The sequence below is a fragment of the Carettochelys insculpta genome, chromosome 5, assembly GCF_033958435.1.
Source record: "Carettochelys insculpta isolate YL-2023 chromosome 5, ASM3395843v1, whole genome shotgun sequence".
NCBI lineage: Eukaryota > Metazoa > Chordata > Testudines > Carettochelyidae > Carettochelys > Carettochelys insculpta.
The window spans coordinates 34,353,193-34,368,886 of NC_134141.1; the positions used below are offsets into that span (position 1 = coordinate 34,353,193).

The 15,694-nt window shown below is 40.7% G+C and overlaps 1 protein-coding gene across 6 annotated transcripts in view; it reads right to left on the minus strand.

Annotated features, from left to right (window-relative positions):
• Window positions 1–12,912, minus strand: part of NFIB (nuclear factor I B) — a 252,079-nt gene extending 239,167 nt beyond the window's left edge. For all 6 annotated transcript variants that reach the window (XM_074994909.1, XM_074994907.1, XM_074994905.1 and 3 more), the window contains exons 1-2: window positions 12,292–12,912; window positions 5,742–6,273 (exon numbers count right to left, since the gene is read on the minus strand). In XM_074994909.1, coding sequence (XP_074851010.1) covers window positions 5,742–6,273; window positions 12,292–12,321 — 562 coding nt within the window. In that variant the 5' untranslated portion in view covers window positions 12,322–12,912. The remainder of the gene's footprint in view (window positions 1–5,741; window positions 6,274–12,291) is intronic.
• Between the last annotated feature and the right edge of the window lie 2,782 nt (window positions 12,913–15,694).

Below are 15,694 nucleotides of genomic sequence, written 5' to 3' on the forward strand. Positions count from 1 at the left end.
TTCAGGCATAAAATATTTGCAAGGACTATTTAGAAAATATTACTACAGCTATTTTCAGATCTAATTAACCACAATCTTTTACAAATGGATGCATGTCATGCCAGTTCTTCTCAGTAAAGATGTAGTATCATATATATTTCTATAATTCCAATTAAACTGGAATTGATAGAAGCAAACTGAGGTTTAAGAAAAATATCATAACAATCTGATAACTAATGATAAACCACAATTTTGAAAATCAAAACTGATAAAATATTAAATGTGTTTTTCTGTTCCCTGTTGGCTCTCTGTTCCAAAAGCAAAACTGTTACTTACATAAGGTTCATTTTGCCATATCAGTACCCGGAAGCCAAGCTTCCACATTGGCACCCTGGGCTCTGATAGTTAAATAAGGAACTGCCTGGTGAAACTAGACGACATAAATGAAGTTTCACACTATGACAACAGTATAGTTTAGTGGTTTGGGAGATGTTAGTTGGAACTATTTGGTGCTGCTCTCAGTTCAATCACTTATTTACTGTATCAACTTATTAAGGCACTTTACCACTGTGCCTTGGTGCATACTTCTGCAAAATGGTTATCATACTTAACATTATGTCCCCGTATCAAATTTTCACTAATGGGCCAATTCTGTGAGAGAATGGGAGTTGGGACAAATAGTAGTTCAGTGAACTGATCCTAATGGGCCAATTTTTGGATTCATTGAACATACAAGCATCACGGCACACAACAACTGCAAACACTGGTCCTAAATATTTGAGCACCTACATAACACAACATGAACCACACATAAAATACATGATGCAGCAATATATTGTTGTAGATAGTTTTCAGCTGAATATCTTCAATATTTATCAATATCTTCAAACTTTATTCCTAAACTGATCAGCCTAAGTAATTCCATACACTTTTTAAACACTTAAAAATTACCACTTTGATATTCCTATAATCTAAAGTTTTAGTAATACGTGAATGAAGTATGCATAGTTCAAAGGTGTCAGTTCCATAAAAATTAAAACCTAGAGACTGAACTATTACACCACTAGTTAATTCTTATAACTCAGGAGTGTCATATATGCTTAAAATTATTAAAATTTCTTTTTAAATGAAGTTACAATTTTCATAAGAAAAACAAATGTTGATGGATTACCATATACGCCTCATGAAAAATTTAATGTGACAATTCAAAAATAAAAAATAAATAATATAACCATGACTGCCAATGTTAAAAAGGCCAAACACCATATTAAGTCAGTGCAGTTGAGATACATGGACTTCTGCATTCCTGTTTATATTATCTGAAAATGTGCTTAATAACAACACACAGTACAGTCCAAAAATCAGTACCCAGAGTAAGGTTAAACTGCAAACTATTCAAAATAGTACAAAGTGCCAGCAACACAAGAATTGCTACCTCTTGAGAGCTGTAAACTTCCTAGTGGTGTGATCAATACATTTTTCCACACATACAGCTCTCCCCTACCTACTCTTGAGAAAGCTCAGCTTACACACTCCTTTTCCCCCTTTCCCCCCCCCTCCCCATTCCCTTCCCCTAAACAGACAGGACAGTCTGGCGATTCAGGGAATCACGTAGGCCAGACTTCCTTCTGTGCAGCCCTTTGGGTAGAACTACTAATCCTTCTTATTAATTAAAGAGATAATGGTGGTTAACCAGAAAGCAGTATTAATGCTAACCATCTAGGAAACTTCAAGCGAAATCATTTAGCCTTTTCACTGATTCCTGGTTATAGAATTGTTCAGATTAAATTCTAACATCTTGATGCTTTAAGAATGTAGAAATTTAGGAGTGGCTGAGCTAAAACCGACTAAGAAGAACAGTATCTGTTTGCTGCACTCACATGTAAATAGTAAGTTTAAAGCATCTTCCCCAAATTCCTGATTTAAATTAGTACCTGGAGTTTAACACCCTGCCCCCTGCAATTATACTACTCCTACACCATGAGAAAGGGAAGAGTGTAAGCATAGGGTAACATAACTGGTACGAGACATACACTGTGCTGGGAACACACACACAAAGAACACCTCAAAATGCTTAATGCATCTGCTATTGTTTTAGTCTTTTAGACTTTCACAATATTCTGCAAGGTGCACTGCGCTTCATTCAGTGTGTGATGGGATATCTAATATACAGTTTGTATTTTATTTATGTTGAAAAAAATTAAAGACAACACAAAGCTTAAGAATTCTGTAGATTAGAAATATCGCTCTACACATCCTATGATTTAGAAAAGCATCAATGCAAATTTTGAAATCAGCTGTTGTAGCTGATTAAGTAAAAGATCTATAAGAAAAAAGGATTTAGATTATCTAAGGTTCTACTGCGGCAAACAAGTACAGCAGCTTTCATTCAGTGATTGTCAAAAACTTTCCAATGTGCCCACTGCAATGCGGATGCCAACCAACGAATCAAAGGCATTCAGCAACTAGACAAAGAGGGTCTGATGCCAACCTCGGTGCCACTGGCAACCATTATTGGCATCGAGCACATTGTCTGCCTTCCCCCTCCTCCTCCTGGCACTTGACAAACAAAATGGCGGTTCTTGTAGCAACGGAACACAGTATAAGCGCTGCACTGATTCAATCAAATACCACCAAATGATTTTACGGACTAATATGTAGTTCACACCAAACGATATACGCTGTTTATCGGTAACACAAAAAAATCTAGTTTTGTCAACAAAAAAGAGTAATCATGACATTTGCTGATTTAATTTTGAAAAAAAAATTAGAAAAAATAGACAGCTATATCAGAGTATCACAGAAATATGTTTTTAAAGGGGTTATTTTGATGCTAAGCATTCTAATGGCCTAGATGTACAGCATAATGTAAACTTAATTTTCTTCCCCCAAAACCACTAAAAGCAGCAATACTGAAACTCATGTCAAGCCCCTTCTAATTTGTTTTATTTTTTTTGACATTCTGAACCAAAAGAGGATGCTAATAAGAGACAGGAGGAGAAAACAGATAAATGTTGAGAGCGGAGTGAAAAGGAGTACCAGATAAGTTGGTCAATGACAAAACTTGACAGGGTGGGTCTTTATTTCTTCCTTCAAAAGAATCATGGAACACAAGTAGTAGAAACCCCTCTTATAAAGAACCAAAAGGATATTGACATTTCTAGATCTGGAAATTGTCAATATATTGTAACATTACTCCACACTGCAATGCGGATGCCAACCAACAAATCACAGGCATCCTAAGCTAAACAAAGAAGGTCTGATGCCAATCCTGGTGCCACTGGCAACCATCATTGGCACTCTAACTATTCTTCCTCATGTTTTCTCTCCGTCATTTAAAATAGACCCTATATTTGCCTTCTAAATTTGTTTCTCTTTTGACTTTTTTCGCATTTCTTTGATTATTAGGTAGTTTTTTATATATGAAAAGAGAAATAAGTCATCTGCAAGACACAGCAGCTTCACTGACTTCATGCTCATCTTTTACACAATCTGAGTTCTTTAATCAACAACACTGCAAAACGCCATAACTGAACTGTTCCGATAAAGAAGAAAAGATTAAAAGTTTGACAAAAGAAAAAAAAAACCTAATTAACATCTTTAAGTAGAAAGTCATCGCATGTTAACAAGAGATTTACTGCAGCGCGGCGAGATACAAATTAGGTGCACAATTTACAATAAACAACAGGTCTACCAATGGTGACTCGATACAAATAAGTTAATCAATTTTATCTTCCAGCATAGTAGCTCCTTGTATCTTTGGAAATATGAACGGCATCATAACAACTGCAGTTGATTATATTATTCACGTCTATTTTAATGATTCTTAAATATTTTTTCAGTTCATTCAAACCAATAAACCAATAATGCCCCCTCCTTGTCCTGATATTCCATTTCAAGGTCTAGCCTTCCACCAACTTAAAAACTGACAATATTCAACAAATTATACTAACCCTAGTGTCCTTGATCCCAGAGTTGTTGCTTGAACCATTTTGTTTCTCCTTGTAGTCTTGACTTTCAGAAAGACATATTTTACAGCTAGGTAGGATGGGATGGTATTAAACACGCTGTCTTACTGCATGTATATCCATAATGTCACTTGCTGAACTTTTCTGCACTAAAGACATTTAAAGTTATAACGTATATTTAAGATGTTTTGTTGGAAGCTACTATAGTCAAACACTATTTCTTTTTGTTTTCCAGGACCATTTTTGCCAGATTTTATAGCCACTTCAAATCACTGAAAAACAACCAAATATTGTATATACCCTGTATACTGCTTTGAAAAAATAAGCTAATAAAAAGTAGAACCAATACTGAATTATATTTTTCCCATTATGAGTAATCCAGCGAGATTCACTGTATTTAATTTGCTTTACTTAAATTACATGATTATAACGCACAATTTGGGAAATTAAATAGGAATTCTAGAATAGAAGTCCATTAAAAATTTCTTGTTTTATGTGTTCTTCTACAGAATTAATACACACAGAGAGTATGTAAAATCTAAAACCAAAAGAAAGTTGGTGCCATTTTAATTTTTTTTAGATACTAATAAAATCCATTCCGTTAATGTCTCAGTTAAATCCTCTAATTATAAGCAATGCATCAGATAACTGTCTGCCATCTGCCTTTCTGCAGGCCATTTTTGCCCACCACCAGGCCAAGTTTTGAAATGGCCCACCATCTGTGGCAATTCAAACTTTACCTAGTTTGGATTTGCAGCTGAAAAAGAAATGTTTCACTAAGGTGGATAATTGGACTTCTACAAGATGGTACAATTGCATGACAATAAAAAAGACCTATAAGAAAAAACATGCATTGCATGGGCTTCAGAAACATGATCTCATGTATCTACTTGCATGAATTTATGATTCAGATGACCCGCAAATGAATACTACTATCAATGAGTTATACATATGAAGTTTGACTAACAAAATACTTTTTCTGAATTATCAATACACTGCCATAAACAGCTGGTTTCCTTTTAGTTCTATATCCCTAAGTTTAACTGCCTCTTTTTTGTTTACATGTATCTAGAATTTTCTAAATTTAAACAATTATTAAGTAAATTATGTGTACCAATGTACTATGGAAATATTATTTTGATGGAAATGTTTGGGCAAACCTGCATCGTGCATCTTTGAAAAGTAAAATTCATACCAATAATATGAAGTAATTTATACAAATATGAATAAAATGCAAACATTGCATGCTATAGTTGCAAATACATAGCAACAATATTTACTGGGGCTGTGTCAGTGTTTCTTTGTTTAATCCTTTTTAATGCTTTATTTTTTGCAACAGTTGAGAAAGTTTGGAGTTGCTCTTCAGAACAATAACAGATTGACCAACGTAAGCACAAGTCACTGAACATGAGTAATTAAAAGAAAATGTAAACATTTATAACGTATATGGTTCTGTGCAAGTACACACATATGAATATGTGATTAATGGTGATGGACACAGACCTATAAAATATTAATAGTTTCTGGAGTACTAACTGAAAAAAGTATCCAAAATGAACTTCAAAGGACTAAAATATTCCTTGCTCCTTCTGCAAGAAAAACCAGCATGTATGTCAAACGCAGGTGTCAAATATTTGTTGGAGTGTATACATGCTGATTTTTTAACATATACCTACCCAAGTTTTGTATCTATACCACAGAAGAATGTGTCATTGGAAGTCTTCCCTTTAAAAAAAGCTGCTTGGAATCAGTGTTTGACATACTAAAATAGAAACACAACAATCTGCTTCCTACCTTGCTCCTGCACGTAGTATGCCAAAAACAAATCAAGCTCCTTGACTGATACTGTTATGTGATGGGGCTGGACGCAAAGTGCTGGATTTGTGCAATGTGGGGATTTCATGAGTCGCTCTCCATCCGTACTTTCCAAGGGTATGCCTTTGAACAGGATCACCATGACTAGATCCAGACGCCAGACTTTGTCAGCCTGCCGCAGGCAATCGATTCTCCTAATCTTACCCTTCTGGTCAGGATTGGACAATACACAGCATGGGTGCTTCTTCCCAGTAACAGTGAGCACAAAATCCTCCCGGTACTCTTGGCGGATATCTTTGCGGAGTTTGGCGAGGAGCCTGGATGCCCATTTCTGTTTAATTTCAGGCTTCTCACTAAGTAGCTCATCCTTGACTGCTCTTTCCTCATCCTTTGACATTCGCTTCTCATGTTTTTTAAAGTACTTGCGTTTTCGAGCCTGAAGGTTGAACCAAGTATAGGCGATTGCACGGACATGTGGTAGAAGTGCCTCAATGAACGGGTGAAATTCATCCTGTTGAAAGAAAAGGTGCAGGGGAGAAAGAAGAAGAAAACTCAAAGTCAGTTTGTTCTCATAATAAAGGCAAGAGGAGTTAAGTTGCTGAACATTTTGAAGTGAAAGCCAAGATGAAGAAAATACAGACTTAACATTTACAATTTCTGCACAATACCCCTTTATGTAATTACTGTAACTGTCAGACAAGAGACAGAAATATCCTGAGCATCACATTTTTCCCTGCATTTCATCCTCTGAAAGAAACACGTGAAGACTTTATTTTGTATGCCCTTCCATTCATCATGCTATACAGACTATATCATTTAAAAGATATGCTATCAAGATGTTTTATTCCTAATATTTAAATATGTGACTGATCGGCAAATGCCAAGCAGTACCATTTTACAAAGAGGACACAATACGATTTTAAAAAATCTGCGCAGAAAGGTTCAGAACGCAGGAGCGAATGCCACAGTTCATTTCTCTTCTCTGTGGCACAGAAACACAAAGCATATACATGCTCAGTGTAATGCCACACAGTTCCCGCTTTTGGAGCATGCTCTCAGCAAGACACTGCTGGTGGCACAAAGAGCATGCGCCATTAAACTTGATCCATTTTCTTATCAATCGTCCAACATTCCAACACTGAAACAGCACCGTTCCAGTGGTGGTAACTAGAGAAACTAGTATACAGTGAAGGAAGGTGGACAAGAAACACAGCATGTAAAAATCATGTTCAGAAGCTTCTGTACTTAGAGCTCTGCATGCCTCCCTCCCATTCCCCCCAACCCCTAACACACAAACTAAGTAAAATAGAAGTTCATGAAGTTGAGAACAAAAATTACATTAATATTCTTCCAGAACTTCTACGATCAGATTTGAAGTCCCACAGCGTTATTTAATTTGTTAACTGATCACATGAGTGTGGCAATTATTCTAAACCCCTTAAAAAAATCAATCTGAGATGTACAATGAAAAATGGCAACTTGGCACAAACTTTGCATTCTTTGTGTTTCTGCATGCTGTGACAGAGTGACAATAGGAGCACACCACTGGTCAAACACCGCTTTTGTGTGACCCACACATTTTATTTATGATTTTAAATATCCTTTCCTGTCATGTGTCTTTAGCTGCAAGTTCATATCGTCTATCTAGATATAGCATGTATTGCATTAAAAAGGTAAAGCCTAAATGTAACATACGAATATAACACACGGCAATACATTCATTCATTTTGCCTCTTTCACGTAGCATCCTACATCTTGTTCATGCCCAAATAGTACTTTCCCCCAAAGTACGTTCTCTCTCTCCCTCTCTCTCTCAGCAAATAAGTTTACAAAGCCAAAACCCACTACCAAATATTACCATTTGTTGGTTTTCAAGGGAGGGATTATGGGAGCATCTCTCTATTTTTTATTTTGTAAGTGTTTTGGTTTTTAAACATCATTCAGTGGTTATGCACCACACTGAACAATGAAAATTCAGCTATAGCACAACTTAGCTTTCTTTATGTGATTATACACAATAAATAATGTTAACTAATAATTTAGTTACAATAATAGAAAACTGAATGACTATTTAATTAGTGGGGTGATTAACTCTATTAGGTAAAAATGATGAAAGTATAACTAATGGGGTCATAATTATATAGGGCTCAGAATATTTTCTTGGTGACCTACCAACATAAAAAACTTCAAATTTAAAAGCAATTTCAGGATATTGGGAATATTAAAATCATGTAATATTTGATTTTTGTTTTACCCCTAACTTCCTCCATTTAAAAAAAAAAAGAAAAAAAGTTATGAGCATAGTTGCACATATGGCCAAACATAACCTTCACAAGGAAAAAAAAAAAAAACCAACCAAAATTGAGCAGTAGAGGATACAAATGGTTATATTACAACATGAAACATAAAGACAATAATTAAATTGTACAGTAGTTTCCAGCAGAGATTTGGACATTTCTCATGCTATACAGGCACAAAAAACTAGGCCATGCAAAGAGTTAAACCACAATCTGTTCTTTGTGTGGGAAGGTAGTACTGCACTGAGCAACCACAGCCCACGATAAGACCTCCATATCTCCATGTACGTTCTGATGCCATACTTTTTCCTCTCATTAGAGCTAGTAGAGAAAGTTTATTTTTTCTCTTCAGAAAGTTTTGTTAAAAGAAAGTTCTTTAATAAAATTCTGATTTTAACAACTATAACAAAAAGGTTATATGGCAAACATTTCTGATTAATTTTGTTGCAGATTTGAAATTAGTAACTTATGGGAGGAGGGGATTACAGTGGGGGGAGTCCTTTGTCCCAAATATAATAATGTCCTCTATATTTAACATAGGCTACAGATTTTACAGTACAATAAATTGTCATGAAAGTAGTCCACAATATCAAAATACATTGAGCGTGCGGGGAAGGTTTAGACATCATGAACTTCTTTGGTTTGATCTTACTTTTAGGTACTATATTGAATATTAATAACCATATCCAACAGTACCCCAAATCAATAGGTCATTTTATATATTTAAATTTGAACTCTGAAATTCTAAAAAGTTTTAAATTTCTCTATAAAAATACGAACTTTTTATTATGATCAGCATTTTATATTACAATATCATCAAATATTGCAGCTATAAAATATATGTTCAAGAAAAATATGAAGCAAAAAGAAATAGGTTACGTCCTACTGTAAAACAGTGTTATCAAATATCTTTGAAAGATTCATTATGCATCTGGATTCCTTTCAAATGAAACATTAGTTGACAAGAAGTGCCCCATAAAAATGATCCTAAATGGAGATTTGCTATTAATCATGCACATTCTCCACTAAACCTCCTAAAAAGCAATGCACTAAATTTGATTTTTTTCCCCTAACATTGGTAGAGGCAATATTGAAAAAGTGATTTTATGTGGCACTTACCAATGTGAATCACAGCTGCTTTTGCAATAAAGTGATTTATGAAGCTAAGATTTTCAAGTGTCGTTGCAAATGGTTTAAGTGAACCAATAGGCACAAATAACTTAAGCTAATATGGAAGTTATTTTGAAATATGTATATAGTTTGCAAATAAACGAATAAATACCTACACTGTAATCACTAGATAATGATAACTGATAGGCCAAACTTCCTTTTTCAGAACAGTTTAAGAGAAAGGTGTTCCCCTTCCCCTTCCCCCTCACCTCTCCTCTTCCTAAATTTCAGATCAATCTACCTGTACTCAAATTAGAGAACTATGATACAGTATATGACACAAATGTCTAGCAATTACACATAGAAAATCTTACAGTCACAATTTCACTGCATGGACTTCTTTTATCATTTGCTATGGCTAAAACATATTTTCTAGCAATATAAAAATAAACCATGTTAAATACATCACAAGAGCCTCAGCATTTAAAGGCATGCAGTAACTGCATGCTATCATGTCTTGGCAAGAGAGAGAATTTAGAGTTTAGGTTCATTCCAACACAGGAGAAGAGAGTGGGGGAAATACTTCGTATGTGATGTCTGTATATTAACGTAAAAGGTATTTTGTATCCATTGAACTGGCATTTAAGTGATGATGGGTAGTGTCACACTTGCCAACTGTTGTCTTAACAAACCTACTTTAGATTTCAGAGCTCTCTAAAATGAGGATTCAGCCCTATATCTTCACAAACTGCACTACAACTTTTGTAAGGCGCTTTACCCAATCAGGTACTCTACTTTGATTTGTGCTTACAAGTTTCAACAGAGTACTTCAATGTGAACACACAGCGCTACAGCCAAAATATGTCTGGACAATCATACAGACTACGGTAGAAATTAATATAATAAAAGCCATTTTTTAAAAAACAACTGTTAATCAAAACTTCCTACCAGATTCAGTGATATTCTACTTTAAAAAAAACAAAAAAGGAGACGAAGTGTAAATCCACATTTACCATATCAACCTAACCTTCAAACTGGAGGGCGGGTAGGGAGAGAGTGGTATCATTTCAAACAGAAGAAGGAAACTTTTACAGTTAATGGAAATCAGAACTGCTACAGTCACATTCCAGATTTATATTAGTAAATTTGCCTATTTAAATAGGCATATGATATAGCATGATTGGAAAGGCTATATTTTGTGTATCAGTACTTAATACATCAGTGCAAGATAATGCTTTTTCATTTATGCTTTCATAAATCCCATAAATTTAAATTTTATAAACACAGAAATAGTGGCATTTCACTACACCTTTGAAAAAAATAAGTAATCTATTTCATCTTCCACAAAAAGAGGCCAAAACCCAAACATATGGAAAAAAAAAAGCCATAAGACCTGGAAATAGCAGAAGGCATTATCCACTGTAATACAGGAGAGAGTGAGAATCTGCACAATTACTTTAACCTAATGTTTAAAAAACTACTTTATTTCACTTATATTAGTCTTTGATTTACACTCATAGGCAGAAGACTCATTAGATTATTGATATTTTTTAGCAAAGACAGCTGATTGATGGGGAAAAAAATCTACTAATTGTGGATTACACCAGAAGTAATTTTTAGGTGTGTACCTGAAAGAGATGTACATATCTTCAATAGATAGTGCAAACTATATGCAATTATATTATTTAATTTTAAACTACAAAAAAAAATAATGCTCATTTCCAGTTTAGTACGCGTTTACGTGCTGAAAATATCTCTAAGTCAATCACACATAGATGCCAAACAAAATATAAACAATAAAAAATGTGTCAGCCAAAAAGCTACAGGACTGTATCCAATCAATGAATAAGCCTTATCTTTGTTTTCATCTTCATTCACAATTTCTGAAGGTTTCAGCCCTTTTAAATCAAAATGATTGTTAATTATCAAATAATTAAAATCACAATTATTTGTCTATACAAATATAACTGCATTAATATTACATTTATGGTACCACCACTAGATTTACTTTTTCCACCTTTCTCTATCTATTGTTGCACCAATGTGGAAGGAAGCAGCTATCAGTTAATCGGTTTACATCACATCCTCCTAAGGCAGACTTTTAGAAAAAACTGCTGAAAACTACTGCATAGCTCTACAGTTAGTTTACTCTTCAAAATACGCTCTAGTACTAATATATGTATTTCTTGTTAAAGTGATAATAAAATACTTTGCAATAATTTTCAATGGGTCAGTTTCTACTGTTTAAAAATAGTTTCAAAAAAACTGTAGTTCTGTAATAGTTTCTGTATTCTGTTTCATTCACCTTATTTTAACTATCTTTATAAAACCCTAAATTTTCCAAAATCTACTCTCCATATCACCCCTACTTGAAACAATATTGCCAGGTTTGTCCAAAATTCTTGGAAACATATCACCTTGCATGCAGCATAGACAATTAATGCTTGTTTTTCTTTTAAGGTCCTAAAAGTCATTTATCACCAAAGCATGACAATAATTGTAAGTGCAATTTTATAAGTGTTATTTTTTTGCTTCTGAACCTGCATGCTGAGTTACAAAATGCAAAAATGAAGTTTAAAAAAAAAAGTTATGTCCCCAGACAACCAAATAAGAAAATATCACATAATTTGGTCATTCACTCTAATCAACCTCATACTGTTGGCAGACTACACATTATTAGTTTAGCATGGAACAGTGTTACTTTTAAATCAGTCAATGTTCAACTAAAAATAACACTTTTCCTCTTAAACCCTTTTAGTAGAGATTGAGTGAATGAACAGGAGAGCAGAAACACAGAAGATCAATGTTTTCCAATCTAATCAGTACTTTGCAAACCCGCTTTTCAAATATGTACTTTTTTACTTTTGTCTTTTTATGCCACAACAATTTAACACTATTTATGGCACTTTCAACGAACCTCCCCCAAAACAACGGCCTTAAGCAGCTTGTCCTCTGCTGTTTTATTTTGCAACAGGAGTTTGCACTCTTGACAAGCAGGTACAATTGTGCTTTAAGCCGTTAGTAGTATGAGCATGAGTCATGTGCAACCCTGTTACATGCATGTATTATATATATTTCTATACACACACACACCAAAGTATTCAATAAAAACGCCTCTGTACCTGAGTGAGACAGATGGGAGAATACATCATGACTTCGCTTTGAGATCACACTTCCCGGAGAGCCCCTAAGAAAAGCCTCGAATGGGAATAATTTCATCTATTCATTTTAGACATCTGCGAACTCAAGGAAGAAGAAGTCAATCGGGCCGGAATTCTGCCTTGGATCAGCGCAACTCCGCCGCAAACCCCAGTCCTCCTTAAATAGCCAAAGATTCAAGTTCACTCCGTGCGCTCGCTTTCCCGGGGTGAAATCCAATCTACACTTTTAACCCTCTGCTTCTCGGCGGCGCGGAAGTCTCGCCTCTGCCACTGGCTTGCGGGGGGCGACGGGGTATTCGGGGCTGGGGCTGGGGCGCAGACGGGAGGGTGCGTGTTGCCGGCGGGTTGGGCCAAGTTGGTGGCGGCTGGAGCGGCCCCGCGCTGCCAAAGTTCAAGGTTACAGCCCGGCGCGGAGCAGGAAAGTCCCGGAGTGATCGCAGGCGAAACTTTGCAAGGCAGAGCCCATGTGCGTATGGGAGAGAGAGAGAGAGAGTGAGCGAGCGAGCGAGCGAGTGAGTGAGTGAGTGAGAGTCCCCCCAGGCTGGGGCAAGCTTCGCAGCGCGCAATCTCCGGGCTCCTCTCGCCGCAGCCTGTGCCTCTCGCTGCCTGCGCGCGCCCTCCCCCACCCCCCGCACCCCACCCCCAGTCCTCAGCGCGGGCAATGCGGGGAGGCTGCGCTCCGGGCACCCACTGTCATGAAAATCCTCTCCCCGAAACTCGAGCCCCTCAATCTCGGCCGCCCCCCGCCGCGCGCTGGCTACGCCACTTGGAAGGGGGCGAACCCCCCGGTTCCACCCTCCCGGCCCCTTCTCTGCCCCAAATGAGGCTGGGGGAGGGGAGGTTAATTATTTAATGACACAAGCCTCGCTCCCACCTCTCCTCCTGCAACCACGCGCCCTCCCCCCCCATCAATCATCTGCCCGGGAGCAGAATCCAGCACGTTTAGGGACAGGCCCTGTTGGGAAACGGGCTTGGGGGCGCGGGCATGTCACAGCGATCATTGCTGGCGCTTTCCCAGGGCACTGGCGGGACCGAGCCCCCGCCCCCTCTGCCCCCGCCGGAGGTGCCCAGTGGAAAATTCCCGCAGAGGGGCCGGGGCGGCCCTGCACTCCGGCCCCTGCCCCGGCAGCCGCCGCCGCTCGCACCACGCGGGGCGAGGTGGGCGGGAAGCGGCAACTTGGCCAAAGCGTCACCGCAACTCCGGGCCGGGCGCGGCGGCGGGTTGCTTTGCATTCCCTCCATGTGCGGCTTGCAGCCCGGGCTCCAGCTCCGCCCGTGGTGCAAAGCGGCAGCGGAGGAGAAGCCGGCCTCCAGCCCGTGCTGCTTGGCCTCCCTGCCAGGGAGCCCCTTCCACGTGGCCCCCCTGCCTGCCTGCCTCCCTCTCTCCCTCCGCCCTGCCGCGGCAGCCGGAGCAGCGCACGCCCCCGGGGAGCGGGCTAGGCTGCGGGCAGGCAAGCCCGCTCCTGGGAGGCTGCGCGGGGGGGGGGGGGGTGTGGAGAGCTTTCCCTCGGGGGAGGGGGGTCCTCCCTGGCGTGCCCGCGGGGGGGGGGGGGTGGGAAGAGGAGCCCCTTACGGGGCATCAAAGCAGATGTGGCCCGCGGTAGCAAAGTCTGGTTTCAATCTTCCCAACCAGCTCGGCTGGGACGCTGAGGCCCGAGGACGCGTTTCTTGCGCCGGGAATAGAGTGAATGAAACTTATTTCTCCTCCCGCGGTGGAGGGCAGGGCCGCGGGGCTGCTCGGAGAGGGGGCGCCAGCCGCGCGCTGCTGCGGTCCCCTATGGGAAGGACGGAGCGCCTGAGCCGTGCCCGCGCCTGCAGGGTTGCTTGTGGCTGGACACTGAGTCCCTCTCCTCTGATGCGTCCTGCTGGGAGCAGTGACTTTTCCTCTCGCAGAGTGGGAGCTGTTCCCGTCAGTTGTTCCCAGCGAGACAAGTGGGCAGGTTCAAGTCAACCATGAAACGGTCACTTCTTAACCCCGTCCTGTCCTCATTAGGGAAGTGCTGCCGCGCAGCCCCTTTCCAAAGCGGGCTCTTAATGAGGCGCGCTTGCCAAGTCTACCAGCTGCAACTCACATAAATTTACAAGCCCGGGGAGGGGGCTCGTGCAAGACAGGTAATGTCAAAGGAAACAGGCAGAGCCCCAAACATTAACCCTTAAGGGAAACCAGCGTCCCGCCGTCCTGGCTGGGAGCTGCCCTTGCAGGCTGGGAACATCAGCGCCGGACCGAGCCACCGCTCCCGGCCCCTTGTGAGGATCGCGTTACAAAGTGACGGGCGGGTTGGGAGCTCGCACTCAGGCCAGAAGCGATGAGGCAGACGTGGGGTTAACCATCGCGACCACGTTTGGTTTCGTGCCTTGCACAGCCTCCCCCAAAGCACCTTTGTCCAGACCCGGCTTTTTGCTGCTCAGAGCGGCTTTAAATACTGTACTGGAGTTTCCCTTTGTATAAACTAGTCAATGGAGCCGGCGTTGATTTACCAGAGAAGACGCCCTCCTCCGCCTTCCCCGCCCCCTCCCCGCTTGGCACAAATGCACCAATGTCCTTGAACACCTCTCTACGCGCTTGGACTCCTACCCACCAAGCCATTGCCGCCGGGCCGCTTTAAAGCGGTAACAGCCGTCTCCCTCCCCAGCCCCGCCCGTGCCCGCCTGAAAAAGAACCCCCCGGTCATGCCGCCCCTGGAAATCGCTCGGCTTTCCTCCCGAGCCCCTCCTCCGGGCGCAACTATCACAGAAGGCCCGTTCCTGGGCACTGGGACACCCCCCCCCCCCCCCGCCACACGCACCCTCCCTTCCCGCGCACACTAAAACGGCGTAGCGTGAGGAGCTCCTCAGCACGGGCAGCGGGACAAAGGAGTGGCGCAAGGTAAGGGGAGCCCGAGGGGCTCCAGTGCACAAGGAGCTCTGGAGTTCGATGGGTGCGGTCGTTCTCCCCTCTCACACACACACACACACACACACACAGGAGAGGAGGCCCGGGGATTAGACACACACGTAGGCATTCGCTGTCATTAATAACTGGTTTGCACTTCCACTCAGACACAAAGATTAGCCAGGGAGGGGGAGAAGCTGCCTAGGGGCCCATGTGGACGGCTGTGTCTGTCTCCCTCTGTCCTCAGGCGCCCTGCACACACACACACCCTCTTCGCTCCATAACTGTCGAACACACACCCCCAAATACACACACACCCTTCGCTCCCTAACTGCCGAACACACACACACACCTTTGCTCCCTAACTGCCGAACCAGCTCTACTGGTTTCACAAAAGACCACACGACCTCCGGGCCCTTTCCAGGAATAGATTTGTTAGCCGGGATTAACCAAGCTCATTCTGGGAAGAGCATCCGTAGGGACTGAGTGGAA